The 27366-nt window shown below is 37.3% G+C and overlaps 1 protein-coding gene across 2 annotated transcripts in view; it reads right to left on the bottom strand.

Moving 5' to 3' along the window:
* Positions 1 to 27366, bottom strand: part of ELP4 (elongator acetyltransferase complex subunit 4) — a 133281-nt gene that overhangs the window by 87297 nt on the left and 18618 nt on the right. For both annotated transcript variants that reach the window (XM_041461740.1, XM_041461741.1), the window contains exons 4-7: positions 18251 to 18382; positions 13345 to 13484; positions 7023 to 7107; positions 2049 to 2237 (exon numbers count right to left, since the gene is read on the bottom strand). In XM_041461740.1, the coding sequence (XP_041317674.1) occupies positions 2049 to 2237; positions 7023 to 7107; positions 13345 to 13484; positions 18251 to 18382 (546 nt within the window). The remainder of the gene's footprint in view (positions 1 to 2048; positions 2238 to 7022; positions 7108 to 13344; positions 13485 to 18250; positions 18383 to 27366) is intronic.

The following is a 27366-nucleotide window of genomic DNA, read 5'->3' as shown; positions in this document are numbered from 1 at the left end:
GCTAGAACTGGCTGACGGAATTAAACATATATACACTTGGAAAAAATAATGTAAAGATCCCTCTGTGTGACTGTGCTGGGAAGAAGAGATGTTTTCCTCACTTGGTGAGCGCAGCAGAGAGGAGAGGAGCTGTGCAGGGGGAAGGAGAGCAGCTGCTGTGAGCACCAGCAGCTCCGCACATGTTGGGCTGCGCTCTCGCCCTGCCAGCATCCCCAATTAACGGTGCCAGGGAGGCTGCACACATCCCAGGGGCTCTCTGACAGGCTTCTTGGAGAGGGCAGCAAGCACACAGCACACAGCAGGGCTCTGGGAACTCACTCATGTGGCCGAGGCGGGACCCTCAGGAGCTCTGCTGCTCCTAATGACGGCTCTCGGCACAGCGCGGTGTGTAAAGGGTACACCGAGTTCCACCGTTTCAAAAAAAACTAAATTAATGCCCTTGTTTGTTTTAGGTGGCTAAGCAAAGATTCTGCATGTTCCGTACATTTATTTTTTTTTTATTGAGAATTTTCTAATTTTTTTTTTTATTTATTTTTCAAAATTAAAAACCCAGTTATTTACAAAATAAGCTATAATTTCTATCCTAACTCCCTGGAATTTATAAACACAAACCAAGAATCAACTTCTCGAGTACGTTTGAATCAAACTTCTGTTTCTCTCTTATAGACACTTCTGTATTCTCTAAAATACAAACATACTTTTTATTGGCATGATATATAAAGAAGACTACAATGGAAATATATCCCAATTATGGACAGGCGATTCCAGACTGTAAGAAGTAGGTTCATAGTTTTACATTCACAAATTCTATTTCTTGCATTAAATTTAACTGCCCCTCTTTCTGAAGGCAGACTGCCACCTAATATTTAAAAATAATAAGTAAGTAGATGGAGGTATGTACTGCAAGAGAAATATTCACACACTTTTGACTTCAATGGTAAAACTAGAAAATAAACCTTCTTTATTTTTGAAGGATTAATTGCATTGCTATTTAAATAAATAACATTTGCAGATATTCAAAAACCTTTAACAAAATGCAGTACATGTGAGTCATGTACCTACCCAAGCCAGGATTTCATTGATAAACTCACCTACTATGAAAATATTTTCCATAATATGAGGTTTTATCCAGTACTTTTTAACTGTAATCAAATCAAATACATAAAATTATAGGCTCTCTGTTCATTGTGAATAATAATATTTCTGCTTTTGTAAGCTACAGTACCACTCACAGAACAAAAGACTATCTACATTTTTCCTTTTGCTGAAAAAGTTTATTTTCAGAAGATATATTTAAGACTCTGTATACTATCAGGAACAATGCTGTTAATTGCTTCTGATTTTACAGTTGGGAAAATGACTCCTGCCATAACTGGTTTGCTCCTAGTCCCAGTAGAAGAGGATATTAGAATTATAGAGCAAATCTGTACCCTTAAAAACAAGACCAAATATCACCATAATGAGCATTTTAGATAAAAACAGCAGAATGAAAAGCCTTGTGTTGATACTCCAAAAAGCATTTTGAAAGCACTGGGAAAGTGCATAGAGGGGTTGTAAAAATAATTGAAAAAGAGATTATTACAGGTAATACAGTTTTTGAATTTTTGACAATTTTTAAAAAAAGGAATAAGACCCACATTTGGCATAACTGCTCCTAAAATTCATAATTGGGTAAATTTTTTTTGTGTCATTCTCCTGAAACCCTTTTCCAGAATAATTTATTCCTATTTTTGTGATTGAGAAAAGAGAATTTTCTTTTTTCTTCATGCACTGTTTGCCCTAGAAGTTTCATCAATAAAACCCCCAAAATCTGTGTGCTTTAGTGGACTACTAAATAGTGTTCCTAAAATAATTTTCTGCTTAGGTCTTGGTAGATTCTGCAGCATGACTCTCCCACAAAAGCATAAAACATAAGATACAATCATATTTAAAGTCATACTTTGGACAAAAAGGCTTTTAAAAAAAAGTCCAGAACTGCATTAATTTTTTTACCAACTTTTGCTAAGCGATGTGCCAGCTCTGGAAGCCAGCCAGAGCAGCATTCCTACCTGGATGAGGTGAGCAGGCACTGTGATGATGCAGGCTGACAGGGATTTCCTGAGCAGCCCACGCAGAACATACAGGAATTTGGTCAGGCTCTGAGGATCTTCAGGGGTATCACTGCAACAAACATCATCACCCCACAATACGGAGCCCAGGCTCTGAATCCCTATCCTTAAAATATTCCTTTGTTTTTTCTGTTGGGAAAAAAAAAATAAATTAAAAAGTCATTATTTTTTAAATGCTCAGAGGAATACAATTTCTAGAGTGCATATCCATAATTCTGTGTTTTATGTAATCATAATAATCTCTGTTGATCTCATAAAAATTGCAAATGGAATGGGATTTTTTCTCTGCTTAGATATCATGGATAAGCAAGTACAAATGTAATAAATAAACACATGGAAATACTGAGAACTATTAATCTGTATTTTTTAACCAACTAAATATAAGTATATTCTGAAATAACATCTAGTAACACTAAGACATTTTACATCCTTTCTTTCCTCCATCATTGCCTTAAAAATCATGTGGAAGAGTATTTTCTCCCAGTCCTAAGACAGCCAGCTGGAGTAATCAAACCCAACTTCTCCCTCTATTTTCACCTTTCTGCCATGTCACTTTCACAACCTGACTATTCCACTGCTTGCTGCAGTTCCACTTTTTCTGCTCCTTCTGAGAGAACAAGGTCAGTGCTTTGCTCACCAACACAGGGGCGTGCCACTGCCTTAAAAGTCTCCAAGTATCCTTTATTTTCCTTTCAACTCCTTCCCACTAAGTTGTAGCCAGAGCTGTGGAAACACAGAGACTGATGGAAGCAGATTGTCCCTTAAGGACCCCACCTTGACATGAGAGTTTCTGCTTTAGAGGCAGTGGCCAAGATATAGCTCCCTTTCTGAAGGGACAGATGATGAAGTCAAATTTTAATTTGTTCATGCAAAAGAAAATGTTATCTCTCATGATGATAACTCTCATTTCTGCTTATTTGATGTGACCTTTCCTGGTGGTCTTTGGAAAGGATTTTAGATATATTGGCTATCAATAGCTGAGAGAGAAACAATGAACTCCCTCATTGAAAGACTTCCTGCACAAGGTGACCAAAGAAACATTTCTAGAGTTCAGGGTTCATACTTGAAGACCAGCTTTCTTTAATTATACACACACACACACATATATAAATACTAGTTTTGATAAGTAAAAGCTTGGTACTTTTCACTAGAGAAAGGTGTTTTTGAGAGAGAAAAACAAGCAGGATGGGAGTGCAGGGGCTGAGCTGGAATTGGACACTGAACTGCAATGTGCACATGGAGCAGAGCTGATCCCAGGGAGAGACCCCGTGAGCGCTCCTCGTGCATTTTGGGACCATTTGGGTTCATCTTGGGTGCAGCCCTGGCTGGGCTCTTGTGCTGCCCAAGGGGGATCCATGGTGGAGATCCTTGGAATGAATCCCTGCTTTATTCTGTAACTGTCTGATCTCTGTTCTAGGTCAGCCTTCTCAAGGCATCAGTAGATATTCATTTCCAACAGCTGGAATAAACAGCAACTCTCAAGCACAAACCACGGCACAGCTGCTCTGGAAATCCAGAGGAAAGGTTTTGACAAGACAAGAGGCTGCTCTTCCGAATTCTGCCTTATCCATGTTGGTAGGCAGAGCCTGGGTGGTGAGACACAGTCAGCCCCGCACGGCTCTGCTTTTATCCGCTTGTGTGTCTCACGCAGGGAGCTGATCTGCCAATTCACCTCCAGTCCCTGGGGAAGCTATCTGTGTTTCAACTCTGGCTTCTTTAGTCTCAGGCTTTGCAGGCTTTTAGGCTTTAGTTACAAAAAGTGAACTTTTTACTCCGCTGTATGAAGATCAGGACAACAGTACAGGATAAGACAACACTTCCCCGTATGGTATCCTCTCAGATCAGGTGTTCAGTTTTAAAAAGAATAGCAAAAAAGAGAAGTTTTAGTCTAATATTCTTTAATTACTTCTGATCAGATCAGATTCAGGCAGTTTTTGATGTGCACTTAAGCAACAGGGAAACAACCAGGCATTTAAGAAAACTGCTTTATCCAGCTATCATGGACATTAACCGGCAGAGAAAGAGTTACAGTATTTCAAAACTTCAACACAAACATACATAAAACTTACAGAAACTTTTTAAATGAGAAAAATTTTTTTTTCTTATGAGGAACATCCACAAGAACAACATACAGAGGAAAAAACTGTTCTCTTAATGGAGAGAGGATGACAGATGCTTATTTCACAACATCAAATCATAAGAGTAATAAAAGATAAAGCTATTCAAACACCAGATAGTATCAGATGTATTTATTTGGTCAGTAAGAGAACTTCTACCAGCATAATTTATTATATAAAAATATATATAATAATATACATAATATATATAATTTATTCCTGTTTCAGTTTATTCCAATACTGCAATATAAGAAAAGCATAAGTCTAATATTGTCCCACAACCAGCCTGCTGTAAAGAGTAGGATACCATTTTTTAAAATGCACCACTAGATCTTTAGTATTTGCATTAGTCTGGAAGTTTGGATTTATTTTATAATTTTAAAATTTTTTAAATTTAATTTTTGTAACAGTCAACAACAATGAAAAAAAATCTCCCCAAACAATTACCCTAAAAGGCTCCAAAGTATACAAGATGAATGTTAAGGAAATAGTTGCCTATTAAAGCTGTGATGACAAACACGAAAACCCCAAAATACTCTGAAACAAAGAGGTGCTATTCTATTTAACTTAATGCCATGATCAAATTGTAAAGGATTCCCACTTCAGGATCATCAGCAGAGTTACTGGGAGGCTTTAGAAAGGCTGTAAGCCTGATGCTTGTATTTGTAGCTTCTAGGTAATTAAAACTCTGATTTTCCAAATATTAACTAATTATTAACTATTAACTAACATTACCTGACTGTACCAGGTCCTAGAGCTAAATCTCTAATGGTGATTTTTCACTGATTTTCCCAGTTGTGTCAAACTATCTCTCAGCTGGGGTGAGTCACATTCTGCTCAGTTTTCTTCAAAAAAAGAAGTAAATCTAAGTATCAGTGGCAAATTGATGTGAAAGCAGCCAAAAATATCTGAAAGTTTTACCAGTCAGGCAGAGGATTATTTGGGGGTGGGGGTGGGAGTACATGCACAAACTTCTCAGAAGCTTTTATGGTTATATATGGCAACCATACACAGGTCCAGAAGGATACAGGCTGCTCCTTACAATCTTCACAACTGCCTACTCAAAAAGCACTTCTGAGGGCTCAGTAAATGAAATTAAATGAAATAGCAGAGAATTGCTCAGAGATTTGGCAAATAAAAGATCCAAGGTGTGTTCTGGGCCACTGCTGCATTCAATTCTGGACACATTTTTAAGAAGTGTGTATTATACAAGGTTTCTAAATGTACAAAATTTGAGTGTACAAAGAAAGATGATGCAAGGGGAAAAGCAAAATATGAGAAGAAAATAATAGAAACCACTCCAGGAAATCCTATGCCTACCCCCCTTGAAACAGAAAGAACTACATAGTGCTAATGGCTTTCTAGATCAATAAACTGGCCTGAAAACTAACTTTTAAAGTTTCACCTTTGAAACTTATATGTATTATTGAGCAAACATCCACAGTTACATTCATCTCAGTTAAAGTTCAGGTTTTGTTTTGTTGACACCAGTAAGTAATTTTGAAACAACTGACAAAAAGCAGAGAAAAATAATGATCGGTGATGTTTAACTTTTTGCAAGCAAAAAACCACCCGAGTGCTGGCTCTGAGAAACCTTCATTTTCTTTTATATAAGTGTATGTATAAAGCAAAATAAGCAATAAGAGGCTGATGTCTTGGGCAGGAGGCTGGCTGGAGGCTGGCAGGGTGTTTGTGTCACCCAGGGCTCTGAGGCAGGAGGAGCATCCCCGTGCAGCACAGGAGGATGACACACATCCCTGTTGCCATGGCTACCGTGGGGAGAGGGGCCTGGCAGGGACCAATGGCCTTCTCCAGGCTGGCACTGCCACCGAGGGGAGGGCAAAACCCTCCCAGACATCTCGGCTGAGCACAAGCACCGACATTTACACACGAGGGCTCGGTGCAGGTAACGCTCCTAAAGCACACTGGCAGCCAGGAAAACAGCCTTTCCTGCATCATCTCCCTGCAAAAACGATTCCCAAGATATTCCTGAGATATTGGGCTTGTATTAAATCATTTCAGGCTCTCCAGAATCTGTGCTAATTGGCTTCTACTGCACTAGCATTTCTATTGTACAGCAAGAATTACCTTTCAATTGAGCATCAATATATACAATTTATTATGTTATTTCCATCAGCTCCAAAGGACTGCCATGTTACTGAATATGACAAAGAATAACTTATAGGGCACTGCTCAAATTAGAAAAGGTCTTTCAGCCTATGTTGTTACAGTTAAAGTGCTCTTGATTCTCACATTTTATGCTTTATGAAGAGTACAGAGATTTTTGGAAGGCTGATAAGCTGATTTGTAAATTGAAATAGCATTCTTATTTCTTTACTTCTCTTTCAATGCTCACCACAGAAAGATACTACCATTTAATCAATTAAAAAATTCACACAAACTAAAACAACAATAAAAAACCCTGAACGTTTAGGGGTAAATGTTTAACCTCAAGAATCTTGAGCAGATTATGCTAAAGCAATAATTTGAAAAACAAATATTGTAGGTGAAAATGTGTTTTGTTTATTTCCATTATCCTTGGCCATCCATTTATTAGCTAATTGCACAGAAAATGCATTTTATTAATGCTGTCTTAAATTTCTTTCTCTGCATATCTGTAACAGGTAAAAAACGCAAAAAAACCCCTTAAAACATGAACAGCACTATTTATTTGCTTGTTTACTTTAGTGATGTTTAGAAACAATTTGTTCCTTAATAATTTGTCCAAGACCTTGTGCAAGAAAAGCAATAAAAGAATAGTTACAGGATTAAAGAGGAGTGTGAGGGCGTGCAGTACCTGGGGATCAGAGCCATCAAAGCCCTCCTGGGAAATGATCCTCTGAATGGACTGAAGCAGCCTTGCATAACCACTGTTCATATTCCTGTTGGGAAGCAGACATATTTCAGTTACACATTTTAATATTCTCCTATACGTGCCTAACAGCTGTATAAAAAATAAATATGAACAGATGCAGCCTTCAGTGCAAGTGTCACACAGAAAAGAGGTGTCAGAGAAGAAAAAAAAAAACCCAAACTCTTTGAAAAAATTTGACATTATAAGCAGCTGTGATTGCTTCATATTAACTAGTTCAGTGCTCAGACATTTAGTGAAAGCTAAAATCTCTAGGGATTAAGATAACTTAATTATGTCAGGCTCACTTACATCTAGAAGATTAATGATTTAATGTATCAACTTAAAGCTGAAACCATTCCAGCCCAGTACTAATCTTCTGTAAGTGACAAAGATCTACCCAGTTGTTGTTCCAAGTATACCTAATCAATGCCCTGATGAACAGAGTTGACTTTCTATGAAAATTTTCATGCATTTTCACTGCTTTATTTGCATGACAGCAAAATTGTGAGGTAGCATTTATTCTATGCATTGTTTAGAAAATACAACACACAGAAAAACAAACAGAAGCGAATGGCTAAAAAAGGATTTCAGCAGACAACACAAAATGAAAGTTGAGCAAATCATCTTGTCAGACTTAGAAGCTCTTTACTTTCAAAGAGCAACTGAGGTGCTCACTTTTTTAAAAGAGAAACTGTTTTCTTAAATCCCATGGACCACACTGGGCTGAATGTCTGGGCCTGATGCAGGCTCCTCATTGCAGCCTAAGCCCTTCCATCTTTTCTGTCTTTGACATTTTCATCCAGTCTCATCTAGGGTTGAGGATACAAACCTCTTGCTGTACTTCTTGGGAAATACAACAGGCTATTTTGAAAATTTTGCCCCTAAAAATATTCTTGTTTGCTCCATAACTTATGTGTTTGGTAGCAGCTCATGTTGGAAGGCACCTTGAGACACCACCTGGCCCAAATATTAATGAAACATTATTATTAATATTATTCCCTTTACTTTACTAAGAGCCTAGACTGTTATGCAATGCATTTTACTGATGAAAAAAACCAAATAAACTTGCTTTCATCCCTTGGCACAGGAGATAATTCAATTTTTCTGAGAAGCATGTAAGAATTGCAATGATCTATCATTTGCACCTTTGCTTCAACATAAAAATGTGTGTTTCCTTTAAAAAGACAGTATCCATACCACCCCAACCCTCAAATTTACTTGAGTTATAAACATCTACAATCAAAAAAGTCATGTGGTCCTAAGAAATTTGAGTTTTGAAACAATCAATATCAAAAAACATTAAGAGATGACCTTTCTCTGATATGAACACAAAGGAGAGTTTCCAAATTAAACTCTATTTTTGTTTCAGATTTAGAAGGCTACTGGCTAAACTGATGCACTTTAATAATTTAATACCCTTCATGAAATTCAGAGCTGAAAATTAACTGGCAGTGTATGATCTCAACCTGATATTTCATGCATAAAGTCTGCATTGCTATACAAAAAAAGCAAGTTGAACTTCTGAAGGCCATTACTTTCCCCGTGTTCAGTTGCAAAAGGAATGGCTATTAAATGTTCTACCTACACTGTGTGGCAGCTGTCAGTTTGCAGGGTGAACTTTAGCCCCCCCACAGTAGCCAAAATTCTCTCTCTGTGTCTTCGCATTATCACAACAGATAATATTAGTTTAGCCAAAAAACAAACAAACAAACAAACAAACAACAACAAAAAAAAACCTGCCATCAAAATATTTGCTGATTTCTGATTCATTACTAACTTGTTTTTAAAAGTTAGTGGATAAAAGAATAAAATAGTCAAAGCACTAGCAGGACTGAAGGGTCCCAAAATTAAACAAAGAAATAAAATAGATCTTCAGTTAATATACCAGAAGGAGATTTGCAGAAAAGAAAGAATTTTTAAAAACCATGTAATGTGTGTAGACTTTTTTAAAAATGTCAAAACAGGTGCTCTTTTACCTCTTTCTAAAATATTCATGGTTTCCTTGAATTTGACCCATCTTATGTAAATAAGAACATGAAAAATATGGTAGAAACACTGTTTATAAAAGCAAGTTGCATTACCCTTCTGGCAATGTTTGTCACAATATTTAAGGAAGGAAATAAGATATTTCTTATTTTCCAATTTCTAGTCTTTTTTTTTGGTTTTGTTGCTAAACACAACTTGATGTTGATAATGAGTTTAAACGATTCCTTCTTTACTCTTTTTTTTTTTGTTTAGCACTTTAGTAATGGATAAAGCAGGAGGTGGCAAGAAGGTATCCTGGTTACAGCAAAGGCTCTGACTTCTCTGCTGATAGTTTCCAAGCAGTTAACAAAGGTTGGGTTATCAAGGGTATGACAAATAGCCTTGTTATGGAAAAGGAGACTCCATTAGGCAAGACAGTCAAACCTGTTTTATCTACATTTATTGGTAAATCTAGTCTCTAGATAAACTTATTCTTTTTTCAAAAGCATGTACTTTCTTAAGGCAAGATTTACAAGTGTTACTGAAAAACTACAACTTATTTTGGCTCCTTTGATTAGTAAACCTTCTTGTTTGGTTACTGCCCTGAAGAAGGAGCCTGAAAGCAGAGATGGAAAATAAGTGTTGCCTGCAGTGCACAGGGCCACCAGAGAGGATATCCCTGCCTTCCTGCTGGGCACCAGTGCAGCGACCAGGACACAGAATATCCTGGCAACAACGCCTGCAGAGCAGCTGCTGGCAGCCACACATCCCTGCAAAGCCGGGCCCAGCACCAGGACACAACTGCCCTTCCCCAGAATAAAAGTGAGATAAGACAGGGAGGGTTTCTGCCTTCTTGTGGCACCAAACACCCCGGCCCATTTACTGCTTCCTTTAGGAGCACTGGCTTCACAACCTGTCTTCAATTAGTTTTTATCATGGGGAAATGAACTTCCATCCACCTTGAGTGATTATCCCAAGGCAACCCCGTGGTCTAATTCAGCCATCAGGTCCCAGAATTGCAGGAAGGAGAGCAAACATGGCTATAAATGTTAAACCTACACTGTCTGGCAGGTGCCAGTTTATAGGGAACACTTTGCCCCTCCCTCTATCAAAAACCAGGTACACACACATGTGAAACACAGGAAACAAAAGGAGGACTGATCCAAACTTTAAGGTGAACAAATGATGTTGATGACCTCCAAAATTCATTTTTAATTGCAAAGGAAAGGTCAGTTTTAATCTAAGCAGTCCAAAAAAAAATCACCTTTCTTTCCAAGTCCATAAAGAAACCAAGTGCTTGTGTGGATAGCCAGAGAGGGACATATATATATAAATATACAGGATTTCTCTAAAGGGCAAAGAGTTTCTGGCCTATATATAGTCCCTACATCTCTGATCCTGCAAAAGAAACTCTGAAATGATCTAAAAAAAGACATTAGCTACAATTAGAGACAGTTCACTCACTGAGGAACAGGTGAAATAAAATTAATTTCTTTTTTTGGATTTAATTTAATTTAGACACCATGACTAATGTGAATTAAAGAATCACAAATGACAGGGATGAAAAGGACCTCATTTAGTCTGACAGATGTTTATCTAGCTTGTCCTTAGGAATTTTTAGTGATGGAAATTCTACAATATTCCTGTCTGCAAGGCAACTTCTTGTGCAAATCATTAGAAAAACATCTTCATATTTCCTGCCTGTATTTCTACCATATTTACTGCAGCCCATGACTGCAGAAGACAGAGTTGCATCCTCGGCATGTCAACTTTCAACTCTGCTTCCATTTTTCCAAGAACTTCCATTCTTCTTTTTAAGCCTTACATCAGGGACTGTAATTTTGAAAAACTCTTCCTTCCCACCATATCTTAACACTGACCTAGTACAACCTTTTTAAAATAGGGAATCCAAAACCAACTGTGTTTGTGGTCAGAAATGACAATAATTAAAGTTAGAAGACAAATGATCTACTATAAAGAAAGAGACTTGCACAACTCTACATTTCCCACAGATTTCTAAGAGTTTGCTATTCCCAGTGTGGTCTCTATTCCTCCCTGTCATATGTCATGTAGTTTTTAGACTGCATGACAATGTTTGGAATGGTGGCTGGCTGTTACTTTGGTACCTGCCTTTACTCCCAATGCTACAATTTCTTCATTTCCTTGGGAGAGGCATCTTGAAGGAGACCCATGTTGAGGTGGCAGGGAGAGGAGAAGGAGAGAAGCCTTCCAAAGGCCAGCTTTATTTGATTGTGTACCTCAACTCATCACTCTGTGCTCTACCAGTTTGCCAAGAAAATGACATAAATCCAGTCTTTCTGTTAGATTTATACTAAAAAAAAAAAAAGAGTAGAACTCACATAGTAAGAATGATGCACTTTTAACAGGCTAGCACACAAGCATAATATCAGCATTAAACAAGGCTTATAAAATCAAATGCATAAAGTCCATTCCTTACACCATACTGATGAGTTAATTTGATTTTAATGTAAAATAAAGTAACACTTGACATCTATATCATTAGTGGATGAGTCACAACATTCTCATTAGCTAGAGAAGAGAAAGGGAGTTAAATTGCTCAGTAACTGTAACAACACTTGCAACCTGTCAGATATTTTTGTGTCCATCCTCTATTGCTCTGCTACTAAAAATTAGAAATTATAACATTAACATATAAATAAAGTTGGTTCAAATACTCATACAGAAAGAAGTTCTCTGCTTTGTCCTAAAATTGGGGTTTTTTACACTATCACAAGAATTTACTTCACAAAGCAGAGGCATTTGATCATGTAACACAGAACAAATCAGAGAGAGACTTGGCTTTTGCTTTGCTACAGCTCTAAGAAAGGTGGGTCATACTGCACTTCTTTCATAAATCTGAGGTTTTGTATGAGTGCACTGCAGTGGAAATCAATCCCAATGAATCCCACACTGCCTCCATGAGCTGGCCTTACACACTGGGATCTATAAAGCTAGGTATTATATGAATTATATAAATTATACTATTATATAAATTCAGTGACTGGGCTGGACAAAGAAATTGCTGGCCCAGCCTTGATGTTTGACTTGAGTTGTCTCCAAGAAAGATACAATGGATGTGTGTCTACAGGCTAAGATGAGTCTTTGCTACTGTCACTCTATTTTCTCTCAGTCTTCCTTAATTCACTACTGACAGCCATAAACATAATGAGTTATTCATTCCAAGAAGAGTTTGAATAGGAAATGTTTTGTAAGACATAATTAGTGATTGTAATTTTATTCACAGTATAGTGCATTTTCCTTAGGTGAAGCTGTAGGACGTAAGAATTAAAAGCACACCATCAACTAATCTGATCTAGCACTCTAAGCTATGTAGGTCAAGGATGGCCTGTCTCCTAAGCCCTGAAAACTGTAGAGATCCTTTTAAGGCTGATAGCCACCTGACAAGCCCATCCCTGAGCTGCTGGGGCACGGTGCTCAGGGAGGATTCTCAGCCAGACAGGAACAGCTCTCCCGGTCCCCACGCCGGGCTGTCAGCAGGGCTGGGCTCAACATGCAGCTAGGCTGTCCTAGTAATGTCTGCCTCAATTGTCACTGCCAACCTGCTCCCTCCCCTGCCAGTTTTCAGCTTCCTCATTCCTCTGGCTGGATTGGGATTGAAAGCACTTGAGAGGATAGTTCACGTTCAGACTCAGGTGTTTTTTAGTTCTTATCTATGTCACAGTCTCACAGGCAGTGAGTTCTGCAGTTCTTCACTAATAAGGCACAAAATGGCCAACTATCTTTTGTTACAAGGGCTTTTAAGGCTAAACTGTCCAATTAAGAAATGACATCTAAATGATTTTCATTTTTAACCCAATAACTGATCACTTGAAGTCTGCAATGTGGAGTTTCCCAACCAACTACAAAATACCACCCCAAACCCATGGAGAAGAAGGTGAAGAAGAAGGACCAACCTAAAACCTCCATCTTGCTCTATATCTATTACTGTATTCTAAAAACCCCAAACTCTAAGTTTTCCCCCCTGAGATATCACACACTTCTATTCAAACTCCACACCCACAATCCCAGTTCTGTCATTCCATTTTGGAAGCCTTCTCCACGGCCTCAGGTCAATGCAGTGTTCTCCTGGGGGTCAGTGCCTGCCAGCACAGAAAGTCTGAAATTCTCAGCACCCAGGGCTCCAACACTCCCCCAGATGGGAGCACAGCTCTGAGCTGTCCCTGTGCCACCCCAGGAAGTGCACACCCAAAATTATAATTTCCTGCCAATGTACATGCAAAATCTAAACACACAACAGAACCGTGGTGTCAAAACTTACCATGTTTTCATTTTAGGCTCAAAAGGCAATTCTTCATGGAGGTAAAAACGGTGCAATTTTACAGACTGACACAGTTCTGGAGATAATTTTTTAGAAATATCATAATAATGGCCAAACTTTGTATATGTTGTTGGGCTGGTCTGTGGAAACAACAATACTGATTACAATCTTAAACTATTATCTGTCAAAGGAAAGTAATTAACTAGCAATACACTTCAAACCTCTGGGGTTTTTTTCCAATTCAGCCTAAATAAAAGCTTCAAGTAGAAAAGCATTATAATATTTACTACTAAGTTTTCATTCCCTCATTGTCATACTTGAATGTGAATCTTTTACACAGAGTTCAACCTTTACTATTCCAAGTGGCAGCACCAAAGTGCAGTCAGATAATTAAAATAATGTATTTTTTGCACAAGTTCTAGACAAATGATCACAAATTTGCAAAGTTCAGATGTATGAAATCAGAACACCATGTGTTCAGCCTCTGATTTTTCAGTCTCTGACAATTAGATGCGTGCTACAGAAATATTTTCAGCTGACTTGGAAAATGTTTCTCTGTATTTATGATCAGTGAAAAAACGAACCATTGCATCTCCATATAAGTGATTTTATTAGAAAAATAGGAAATAGTTTAAAATTATTTTCAATTCCTTGAAAATCAAATAAACAGTAGGATGAGCATTACACGCAATAACTATGATTTGTCATAATGAAGATACATTTTCTTCAGATCTTAATTTTGGTATATGAAACACCATAAACCAAATTTAATGTATACCTGTGCAAGAATTACACATTTTGAACACGCTGTGCTATTAAATAGAGGAAATAAATGCATCTGTTTGCTGCACATTAACGGAATTCAGAACAGAACCTGCAACATTATTTGAATTATACATGTAAAGTTAACACCCCTGTCCTGGTTTAGGGACTCCCCCTCCAGATTGTTATAGCATAAAATATTCAAGTAGATAGTATTTTACCAGAAAATGCATTGAACTGTTAAGATTAATTAGAATGATTTGATTTAGGGTAAATATTTTGAAGTTATTTGACTAATAGCTGTTAGGCTTGGTCAGTTGGCAGAGAATATCAACAGTAACAATAATGCAATACTTTTCCTGGAATAACCAATGAAACCCAAACTTTTAGTTAAAAGAAATAATTAGTTTTTCATTTTAAAAACCCCATGCAATTGCTTATGAATATCTAGTCATTAGAGGCAAACCAGTTTTATTAAAAAAAATATATAGAAAAGCACATTCTCTAAATCAGTGTACCAATTTATTTCTTGGTATCTGATTTTTAAAGCAGGCAGTTCAATAAAACATAACATTCCATCAAAATTTAAATGTTTTTATTCTGAAATGTAACTTTATTCAAAACAAGGATTTTGAAAGCAATTTAAACAGGGGCTGTTCTTTGGCCTATAATCTATTCTTTATCCGGATTACAGATCAGAATGTTTTTACTGCAATCTCTGCCAGAGCTCATCTTTTTATTGTGTACTTCCAAGCCCCCTTAATGTTTTAGAAAGGCCTTGACTAACTGAACTTTGATCTGATGTCTTCATTGAGAAAAGCTCCAGGTTGCCCATTTCAGATGCAAATCCTTCCTGAGGCCCAATAGAGTTTAGTAAAGACAGCAAAAAAGAAGAAACAAGAAGTTTCCAGGATCCTCTTTGAGAATCCTGAGGCACATTGGTGTCCTTAATCCACCCCGCTGCAGGGATTAAGGTAGGTGATAACCTCTCTCCTTCCAAAGAATGAGCACAGCGCCTACAAACTGGGTGGAGCCTGGGATTTGGCGCTAATAAAACCCCATAAAAGCAATAAAAGCTGGGTCCATGGTAGAGGGCCCTGAATAGGGCTCAGTGTCCTGCATTCCCAGGCTTAGCAGGGAGCTGGTGGAAAGCCTACCTGACTCAAGGAAGCGTGAATAATGAAAGGGAGCAGAGCGGCCGCGCGCGGCGCCCAGCGCGCACTCGCTGTCCCTCTCTGACTGATCCTTGGGGGTTAAGTTTTTCTCTCCTGGTTTGGTGTGCAGCTTTTAGCTTTATATTAAGTTAGTTTATGGTTTAGTTTATATTAAGTGTTACTAGGATCTTTTCACAGGGCGGTGAAGACAAAGCAATCCCCTTCCAGCTGGAGACTCAAGGACAATCTCTTCAAATTTCAGGCCCAATTCTTGAACAATGTGAAAGCAAGCAAGGAGGATGAAACTTCATCATTTGGAGCTATTAACTGGGCAGTTGGCTCCTGTGTGCAAATGGACTAAAACTTATAAAAACGTGAGATCTCGAGACCAGCACCCTTTTCCTTCCATCTTGGAGCCATCTGGGCACTGCCAGGGTGTGCCCTTTGAAGGCTTTTCAATAAATATCCACTTTATTCCTCTTAACTCCTTCTGGCCTCAGTTCCAGCTCCTTAAGAAGGCATCACTACATTCCTTAGGGGGCTGGAGGCCAGCTCTTTCTCTTTTCTGGATTCCTGGTTTGCACAAGGAGAAATACTCTGAATTGTCAGTGAGCAGAGTGCGCTTTTCCACTACTGTCTGCTGTTAATGTTTCTAATTGCAATACTAATGTGCTAGAAACCTCAGATTTAGGATGAACCAAGGCAGAAAATTGATTTCATGCTGTGACAGTTTATATATTGCCCCAAGAATAAGCAGTTCATTCAAAAAAAAAAACCAAAAAAACCATACTGTCTTGCATTGCAAAACAGGCTCTCCATATACTCAAAAGTTGAAATTTAATTCACCTCTGATACAAACGTAAGTAAGAAACTGGTAAAGGCACATCAAGCATAACAAGGTCTTTCACTCCTTGATAAGATTTCTTATAAATCTTCTTTTTTTTTCTAATGGAAGGTATGTGCAATATGTAGAGAGAAACTGTAACAGCTGTGAAGAGCACTAATCCAAATACCATGCCTAAGAACAAAAATGAGGTACTGGCTAGTCTAAACAGGGTTGAATACATGCAAAGGGAACATCTGAACTACCAATCAAAAATCCATTATTACTCAGAAACAGTAAACAAATCAATCATCAAAAACACCACAAAGGCATCTTTTACTCAGCATTCCTGCTCTGTATTTAGCCAGATAGTGGATAGAAAAGTTTCTGCTATCATATTTAGAGTTCTAGCTAAAAGCAGAGCTAATTTTTCTCTTTCACTGTTGAAACTATTTGACAGTAGTTTTTGAAAATGCACTGGCATATTAGTTCAATCAGTTTGGGAAATACACCTTGAAATTTTATTCAACATTGGTTTTTACCAGCAAAGGAACATTTAAAGGAGGAATCACAACCAAAGTTGTTCATTAAATTATTGAACTAAATGTACTGTTATGGGTAGCAAGGCAGTATCAGATTTTTCCTCAGTGGAGTATAATCACCAATCCAATTAACATAGAACAGAGCCAAAATTTCATGATAACTGCAATACAAAATATTGAAAAATATCAATTTCAAACCAATTTTTCACCAATGAAAACGTCCTCAGGAATTTAAAGTAAAGATAGTTTAAGACTGATACTTTTATTTGTGTGTTTTAACTTTTGAATAAATTTAACATACACATAAAACTATTGTGCCTCAGCTATGGAGAATGACCAAGGTCCAATTCAAAAAGCAACAATAACAAGGGAAACTCCCTGAAAAAGACTGACCATCTTATTCTATCTTGCATAATCAATTTTCAGTAATCAAGGGTGTCAATTTTCAGTAATCAATTTCAATACATCATGCATTTTCAAGAAATATTACATTAGTGGAAGAAGTGGTTACTGCTATGAAGTTAAAGAAGATGAGTGGAAACCCAACTGAATTTTCAACTAATTTTTCTATTTTGTTAGAACATCAGAACACAATTTGTTAACAACATGCAATTGTTTTCATATCAACGTATAAAGAACTCTGCTAGATTTTAAAACAGACAAATTAATTTGGGGATGGTTCAGAGTGGCACAGCAAGCTCCACAATAATAAAATTGATGAGATTATATGATTACCCTGGAGGCTGTTTGATTTGGCATGTCACCATATATAAGTCTTTTCTGACACAACTATATAGCCACGTCTGTGCAATTTCACAGAAAACCAAACATGCCAAGCCTTGTAAGATCATTTTGTCACATTCCAATTATGTTTTTAAGAATACAACTGAACTTACTAGGCAGGTATGACTACATCTAAACCAGAATTTATAAACGTAGACTAAAACGTACAGACAAACCCAGGATTCTATTCTGGATAGTCAGAAACGCTGTAATTTTGTTAAAGACTGATTGTGCCACTGGATTAAATAAGAAAGCCACCAGCCATGGGAGATTGATTATCCACAAAACACCAACAACTGTAAACTCTGAAAGACTGACCACTGAGCTTGTTCCTTACATTGTCCCTGCACAGTGATTAGCTCCCAGTGACAGTGAGGCTGATAGAATCTCAAGGGCTTGCTTTCGTTGTTATGCACACGGATAAGCAGGTCAGCAGCTCGCTTCCACACACCACTTCCATTGCAGACATCCACTAAGTCCTGTTGATTAAACCTACTTACGTAATTTGTGTGCAACTAAATTTGGCCCAGTTTGGAAGCAAACAAATTTTCACAAAAAGCTGTCTCAATTTGATAATACTCATTGAAAAATCCCATTGAACTTAAATGTTTTTTTACTTTTAAATTACTATTGTCTGTATTGAGTACCTGCAAACTCTCAAATTCCCTTTCTTTTTGCATCACTAGTAATTAAAACATTCAGTGATGTATGATAGTTTTCCTCAAGAGGCAATCCTGGAACACTGCCCATCAGCAGTTCTGTCATCTAGATCCTCCTGAAAAGCATTTGCTTTTCAGATTCATTTTGAGTGCAAGAGGAAAGAAGCAGGAAATAGCCATTACCTCCATTTTTGGTAAATTTTGGTAGCGCCACGCTATTTTCATAGAATCCTGAAAATCCTCAGATTTCACAGCTGCTGCTTCATCTCCCAATTCCTTCCCATAGGAATCACCAAGCAAAGGGGCTGGAAGTTCCTACAGGTAGAGAGCAGAAGAATGTCAGCTATCTGCAGGAGAAATGGCAGTTCAGGTTGTTATCCACACCCCCCTCCAGCCAGATAACACAGTTATCTGAGTATAATGGGCAGCTGCAAAATCTGTAACAAAGCCTGATTATAAGAACTCTTCTGAAGGACTGGCTCCTACTAAGCAGGAAAAAAACCTCATGTAATTATTATTGGGAAAATGAATCACAGAAGTAAAACAAAGAATGGAGAATGGAAATACCACATTTGATGCTCTACTTCATCTTGAGTAGGATCCATATTTATTTTTTTGTAACCTTTCTTTAGAGGTTGACCTCCTAAACAACTCCATTTCTGACAGTGGGCAAGTTCCCTGCATATTTAAGCCTATTTAAGCCTTTTCCCACAGCAAATTTAAGCCTGTTTTAACATAAGAACTTTGTTAGCTGCTGTAAATCTTTCAGAAGTCTCCAACAGACCACAGCAGCCTACAGACACCAGCTGAAAGCCACTGCAACAGGATAGTTGGAATTTTCTCTTCTGCTAACCATCAGGCATGATATCTGCTCATGATGGATACCTCATGGACACAAACACAGGAAAGGAAAGGAAAGGGGGAATGTCCAATTCCAGATTTCTAGAAAGTTTCTAATGTACTTTCTGCCTTTGCTGCACTGCTGAAAAAGCAAACAACATGTGATGAATTCAGAACTCATGCAATGGGCTTCTACTGGAAAAATAAAGGGCACACCCATCTCACCCATCCCTGTAAGCTGGAGGGCACAGAATCTCTGTCTGCCTAAAACAGAACAAGGCTTAGCTGAAAACTCTGTTTCCCTTGAGCAAAGACTCTTGAGGAAGAACTGTGACGTGCCTCAAAGGTTAAACCCACACAGAGCTAGCCAGCAGCCCTCTATTGTGTGTGGAGATACAGAAAAAGCAAATTTGAAACCTTCAGAAGAAGAAGCTGGATTGAAGGACGGGACACCCATCAAACACTGCACACAGGCAGGGCTTTTGCTGACCATCAACACCAGGTGACATTCATGGCTTTGTGTGGGTACACATGGCACAAGGAGACAATGAAAGTTTAAACACATCCACTTTGGGTTTAGTGTAACACTAATTTACTATTAATAACATTAAATGAATAATTAATATTAACATCTAGCAATAAATTAACATTAATTTTAATATTAATTACTAATAGGTAATAATAATTATTAATTATATCAATTCTTATTTTATTATATGTACATTTCTTTTATTTACATTAATTTTATTAATATTCTTCATTAGTAATTATTTAAATATTCTTATTTTAATAACAATTAATATTAACTAATAATTATTATAATTAAGAACTATTAATGTGCATATTTCTATACATAACCTTACTAACAATACGTGCTACTTTGTTCATTTTGCATAAATTAACATAGCATCTATAATTATGGAAAAAAAAAAAAGAGATTTCATATAGTTGCTTCTGTTTCTTTCTGGGGTTGGTCACTATCCTCTCTGAGGTACCAGGCAATGGAAGCTATGAAAGCTTGTATAAACTTTATAACTTTATTAAGTTGCAGAAATAGAGCAACTGTATCTGTGTGTTTCAGCAGCTCAGCAAAAAATACAAACCACACCTTTGAGCAAGTAATTTTATTTTTTCTGCTGTTACAAATGAACTGCAAAAGCCTGGTAATGACTATTCATGAGAACGATTGTGTACTGAGCTGTATTTTCAGATTTATCACAGCTTGTTTAAAAAAATACACTTGCATACAATAAACTCATTACTGTGGTAGTAAAAATTAGGCTTTCTGGGTAGGAAAGCTGCACAAAGATGAGCATTTTGACTTAGTATTTACATTTTTCATTAAGTTTATAGATTTATAACAGTTGTTTCAATTTAAAAAAAATTACTTTAGTCAGAGTTCCATTACAGCTACCCAGCAAGAAAGTAGGCAAGCTTTCAAATCAAAGATTTCAGACAGATGGGACAAAATGAAAACAACACTGCACTGAAAGGTTCTGAGAAAGCTTAAGTACAAACTACAGCTGACAAGCAGCCCGATGCATTTCACATGCATGCAGACACAAACCACTCACATTTACTTCTAAGAGCACAGTATGAAGTATTTTTCTTAAAAAAAAAAAAAAAAAAAAAAGTTACTTAGAATTGTTAATTTTATAACTCAGCTATCCCCAACAGAGTTAATCAATCTTATTTTCCAACTCAGATGTTACTTTGAAAACACATACTGAACAGTTCAACATGGTGCAGATTTAATTTCCTCATACAATTATTCATAGATTTAAATACAATAATAATTTAATAAATAGATAGATTTTTTCCTAGATTTAAACTTCCTATCATTAAAATGTCTTTCAGTGAAGAGCTGCTGACACTTGATAATCTCAAAATATTCCTCATTTAACCATAATTTAAGAAAACCCAAACCAAGTTTCAATTAAAAAAGTGAGTTCTGCAAAGAATCTGGAGGCCCAAACAACATTTCCAGACCAACTTGCTCCCAGGTAATTTTTTTCAGTGGTGGGTAATCTCTGCTTTTTTCTGAAAACAAGTGCCTGCAGCGATCATGAAATCTTGCTTAAACATTTTATCCAACTCCCTGAGCCCGCCCCTGGTCAGACACCACCACTGGGCAGCTTCCACATCACCTGCAAAGCCAAAAGGCAGGCAATGGCATATTGCACAATTCTCCTTGCTGCAGGTAAAGAGGAAATGAGCAGCAATATTTCTCACAGCTGTTTAATATTTTTCTCCCCTAGAATGACTGCAAACACCTGTCATTTGTGCTGCTGGTTCCTTGTTGTCATGTAGTAATGGGGAAAGTCAAACTTGAGACGGGGACATCAACTACAAAAATTTGTGTGTTTTACACATGAAATGTATTTATGCTGAAAAAAGAACAGAGATCAAAGGGTGAGAAGTTCTCCAAGCTGCTTAAAAACCTCATGTAACACTGAGAAAGAGTTCCTGCCTTCCAGTGAGAGAACAAAACCTTCTTCCATGGCCCTGTGTGGCAGGGAGGCACCACAAATCCCAGCTGCTGACATCCAAAGAACATAGTCTAAAACAATCAGAGGCACACACACCATCAGTGCAACACAATTTGGCACTGTGGTGTGTCCTAACTGCTGCTGAGAACAAAGCAGATTAAGGAAAAAATATGGTTTCACCTGAAGCTGATAAAAGATTTTGGCTTTCAGAGATGAAAAACCATCAAAGTATCCATCTGAATTCTAAAGTAGTAAACTAACTAAAATTTTATTTCTTTACATTGTCAATAAAAAGAAAAAAGTTATAAAAAATGAAAATAGTCTAAAATTGTTATTCTAATTCTTATTACTCTTTAATTACTATTAACAAATTTTTCTTTATACCCTTTAAAAATTTGAAACCTACTTTGCCTTCCTCCTAATCCTACCTCACAACAAAAAGTACACTAATAATTAACCAACACTAAACTCACCACACTTCTTAATACATTAGCCAAAAAAACCCTCAAAATTAACAAAATCTCAAATTAACAAACCAAAACCACTACAATGGGCAATACTGAAAACACTGAATCATCCACAATTTTCTTCTTTTCTTCATAACTGCTTTTATTCTTCACAATAACTAGAATTGGAATGAAAGGCTTTCCCCTCTTCTGACTCTGATAAGTAAATGTAATTCTTTCTCTCAAGATAGAAAATGTTTCCAAACCTGACCACGCCTGAGTGACACAGTGCACCTCAGTATGAATATAAAAAATATAATATCAAAAACATATCTGTCATTACACAGATGTATCCTCAAAAATATATCTGTCATTACACAGATTCATCCTCAACAATAAAGGCTGGATGGTTGGATCTGTACTTCACAACTTCTCAGCACCATGAAAGGCTTCATTACTGTCCAAGAATGACATAATTTAGGATTTAACAGATTCATGTTCTTAGAATCAAAATCAGAATTTTAGAAGAACGCAGTATTACCAAAATACGTAGAATTTATTTACAAAACTTCAGCCAGAATCTGGAAATCAAAGTGTTTTTTAAACAATGGACCAAGGAAAGGAGAGTTGGGCTATCAGCACATAATCTCTCTGTTTAAACTATTTTTGCTGAAAAATATCTCAGCTCCCACAACACAGAGCTTGGAAAAGCTTTGGGACTGAAAATTTTGTGGCATCAGTGTGTCTGTCAACTTCTGAGAACTGTTACATTCTCCCAGGCTAAAAAAAGACAAATCTTTCATAAGGTACATAAAAAAAACCAAAGCATGTAGCAGTGCATTAGTTAAAATAAAAAAACCAACCAAAGAAACAAAAACCCATATAGCATTTCTTGGGGTCAACTAAAATACAAGTCTTTGCTATGCAGCATGAACACACAAAAGGCAGACAAGTGCTAAAGTTATTAAGGGCAGTTGGGCTGGAGAGAAAGAAGCTTGTTGCAGTTTTAAAATTAAAAAAAAAAAAAAACGTTTGGGAGGAAAAACCAGATTTCTGAAGTGGTCACAGTAAATGACAAAGCAATTAAAATAATTTGGTTTCCTGCAAACCAAGCTATGAAGGTTTTACTGCAAAGATGGGATAATTTATTTCAGTAATAAACCTTTTATCTTTGCAATAAACTGGTGGATGAGCTGTACCTGCTGCAGTCCAGGTCCTTCTGGGTTTGCTGCCACATCACTGAGCCTGCCCTGTTTTGGCAGATGCACGAAGCAAAATCAGATTCTAACAGTTTGACCTCTCTCACTTCTTGTGTTCTCTGGGGGATAATAAAATCCAAGATACAATCCCACAGCAGTTAATGAAGCTTAACCTCACACCCTCTTAATTACCAATGCATTACACCAACTATAGGCATCATACTCCTGTCTAAGCTATTTTACAATTCTAAAGAAGTACTACTGTGCTATTATTTAGCAACATAATCCAAGCTGTATGTGAAATCCCTCTTATATAAAATCCTTTGATCCTTACGGGTTTCAATAACTGTATAACTCAAAGTACTTAAGAATTTAAAACATTATCTATGTATGTATCAATAAATATGCTTTTCACACGGGTTTATGCAGCTATTTTGAAGTGCAGTTATTGTCACAAGTATGATGAAAAACATGCAATAAAAAATACTAAATGGATAATACTGAAATAAAAATTAAAAAAAATACTAAAACTCACATGAATTTAAGACTCCTTTTCATCATGTTAATTTTTAGCATTTAAAGGACACCAGATGGTAAGTCAGGAAGGGTAAATATTTTCTTTTCAACAATGTATTATATAAATATCAGTCTAAAGGGTCCTACTCCCAAAAGGGGGGGAGGATTCTATTTTGATTGTAAATACTTGTGGATACAAGGTGTATTGTTAAAGACCATAAATGAATGGATACCAATTGTTCTTCTTTCAGCAGCCCTTATACAACAACTTATTTCCATCCCCAGGTAAGGCTAGTCTACAAAAATTTTTCCTTGACATTCAGAAAGGCCTAATGAGTGACAGCCCAGGGTAAACAAGAATTGTGTGAAGAGAAACAGAACGCAATATTCCTCTATTTTAGGAAAAGCCAATTGCAAGTACTCTAAGTGAGATATTTTTAAGCCATGAGAATATAGTCTGTACTCCACATACACAGAGGTAAACCCCACACTGAAGTCACAGAACTCTTTTGCTGCAACTCCCTTGCACTATGGCAGCATTTCACAACATTTAAACCCAGGAATGGCTATCAAACAATTAGGAAAATGTTTTTAAAATTTCATATTTTTCTGAACCAGCTCAGGAATGCTTAAGTATGTGACAGATAAATACAGCAGAGAATGAGAAAGTAAAATTGTGGGAAGGAACTGAGTGTCCTTGTCCCAAACTCTGTAAACCCTGCTGCAGTGCATAATGCACAGGCTGAGCCCAAACAGAGTTAATGATACCACCATTATTCCTGAAAACCTTCAGAGATGAGCACTGGAAGCAAGAGCTCATTAACTGAGCAAAGGAACTCTACAAAGTTACCAACCAGATTTGTCAAACAGCTATTTGTGGACATTGAAACCTAGACGCTTAGATTTTATCACTTTTATGACACATTTTAAAGGCCAAGTAAGTGGCACAGTTCAGATGGCCACAAGGCACAGAGTGTTCCCACACAATTCCAGAAGGCTTCAGCCCATACAGAGCAACACCCCAGCCCTTCAGGAGGCTGCAAGCTCTGCCCCTCCTGTCCTTCAGCCCCTTTTGTGCCCTGCTGTTGATGCAGTGCAGCTGTGTGCCCTCTGCTCCCTGTGGGATTGGGCAGCACCCCTGGGCACTCCATGGCTCCTCACCTTCAATAGCATTCACCTGTGCTGCACAGCTGGAGCCAATTAGGGATCAATTAGGGATCAGCCCCAGCCCCAATCACCACCGAGTGCCTACAAGTGAGATGTGTGCTTAAAAAGTTCAGTATGAAGATGAGAAAGGAAATTTCCTTAATGAAGAGGCAAGGATTGGCAGATAAGAAATCAGAAATTTGAGCCAAACATTCATTTTCTCTGGTTCTAGAAAATCTTTTTATTAGATTGGTCTGAACTTTTGACAAAGATGAAACTTTGTGCTTTAGAGTTTCCAGAGAGGGTACTGCTCAAGAAGATTTAATTCTTTTTAAACAGAAGACATTTTTTTTACAAGTGTCTCTTTCACACCTCTACAACTTCTATGTCAAGACTATAACACAGTTCATAACAGAGAAAGCTGTACATTACAATATAATTAAATATTTCCATTTTAACAATGAAAAATGTAAAAGAGATTCACCCATCATGCAAGTAAGAAAAGCAAACAGATGAGCAAGAGCTACCCAGTATAGAAATTAAATTGTTCAACTCATCTGCCAGGCCCAACCCTTATCTTTGTGCTAGCACAAGACTTCAGATAGTAGGTAGGTAGCAGGAAAGTTCCTTTCTGCTACAACTGTAATTGGATTTCTGTGTACTAAGTGACACCATTTAACAGTGTGCAGCAGCTGAATCACTGCAGCAAATTCCTGCATTTTGAAAATATATTTTGGAAAAAAGAATAGGAACGTAGCCCTATTTACACATGCATTTTTACTTTTTGAGGTATTATACTTTTAATTTATGAGCATCTAAAAATGTCAAATGACTTAAAAAACACCTCTAGCATTGATACATAGCTTCTCTCCCAACACCAGACAGCAAAGAGACAGCAAATAATTAGAATTACTTTCTGAAAACAGACAGCCCTGGCCACCAGCCTGGTAATTTCTTCCAGGTTTGCATCTTTCTTTTTGAGAAAACAATCGTTTAGGATCATATCCATGAGGTAAAAAATATAAGCATCATGGCTGAATGTACTTTGCTGAAGTAAAAAAAGTCCATGCACACAGCTATGTTTTCTTTCAAGGCATTGTTTGCACACACCATAATACAGCAGCCCTGTGGTTTTTATTGTTGTTGTTTTTTAAATTAATAATAATAAAAAGAGATGAAAATAATAGAAGTTCATTTTGCTAGGTTCTTCCTGCTTCCACTTTTTCAGTGGGAAAAGAGAAAATGAGCATTTTCTGTTCTTCAGGCCTGCCCTGTTTGTTGAAGGTAGAACTTTTTTAGTCTTCTCCAAATTACATACTTAAGCAAATATAAAATTAAAATATGAGAACCTCCAAAAGGCAATCTCAGCTGAGTGCAGAAGTATCCTGTAACAAAATTCCCACTTGGAAACCAAAATTCCATTGAAAGGCAATAATCAAAGTTTTCCACAAGAGATGAGCAGACAGTTCTAGAAAGCAGTTCTGGAGCTCTCACTCTTCCACCTCAGGCTTGTAGGTGCCACATGGAAAGGTCACTGATCCAGCACTGGCCAGGGTGCCACAGGTTAAATGCAGTGCTCCAGGGAATGCTGGCTTGTTTTCCAGAACAAAAATGAGCTGTAAGTCTTCCTTACAAGACAAATCCTAGAATCACAGAATGTTGTGTGTAGGAAGGGACATTAAAGATCATCCCATTCCAACCCCGCTGACATGGACAGGGACACCTTCCACTAGGAGGTTCCTCAGAGCCCCATCCAGCCTGGCCTTGGACACTTCCAGGGATGGGGCAGCCACAAGGTTCTTTTCTGGGCACCCTGTGCCAGGCCCTCAGCACCTTCATGTGTCCCCCTGGATGGCATCCCTGCCCTCCAGAGGCTGCACACAGAGCGTGGTGGTGGCAGCTTGGTGTCCTCCATCCCACTTTGCACAGGCTCCACAGCAAAAGCAATTTAACAGAGCAATCTTTATTGTCAAGGTAAGCTATAAATAAGCCATCTCTTCTCATTAAAACTTGTGAGAATCAGTTCTACCTCCCAACCTAAATAAAATAATCAGGAATAAAGGTAAAAAATTATTTTATAGGCAGTTTAGGCAGTTGTAGAATTTTAATCCCAAACCTGAAGTAATTTTACTATTAAATAAATTTTCCATTTACCAATGCAAGCAGTTTTATTTTATGATCAGTCACAGAAGTTACCATATAATTTCTTATATTATATACATTACCAGTACTTATGCCCTTAGAGTAAAAAGTTGCCTTTTTTTGAAGACTACAGAGTGAACAGAAATGCTCTCCAATGTTAAAATACTTTCTAAAACCCAGTATGTATATAGTTCTTTAGGTTTTACCAGAGGTGTATAATTTTTCAGCATTACATCTTAATGCCAGTTTCCTGAAGGAGCTTTGACTACAAAAGGCATGAATATATTTTCAAAGGATGATGGATAAATTGGTGGGTGGTAATATAATATATCTTAGGCAGCTGATCAGGGCTTTTTATCCTCTGCCTGTCTTTTAGTTATACACAATTTCAAGATAATTATGGTCTATAAGAATGTCTTTTCCCCTTCCTACTACCAGCAATATTTGTCTTGGTTATAGGTTCAAGAAACTTCCAATCACATGACAAAATTGGAATAGGGCAATTATGGCATCTCAGCAGA

Source organism: Pyrgilauda ruficollis, unplaced genomic scaffold, assembly GCF_017590135.1.
Source record: "Pyrgilauda ruficollis isolate IOZ18807 unplaced genomic scaffold, ASM1759013v1 scaffold153, whole genome shotgun sequence".
Classification (NCBI taxonomy): Eukaryota; Metazoa; Chordata; class Aves; order Passeriformes; family Passeridae; genus Pyrgilauda; species Pyrgilauda ruficollis.
The sequence above is the reverse complement of the archived record's forward strand: the minus strand, read 5'-3'. Positions and strand labels throughout refer to the sequence as shown.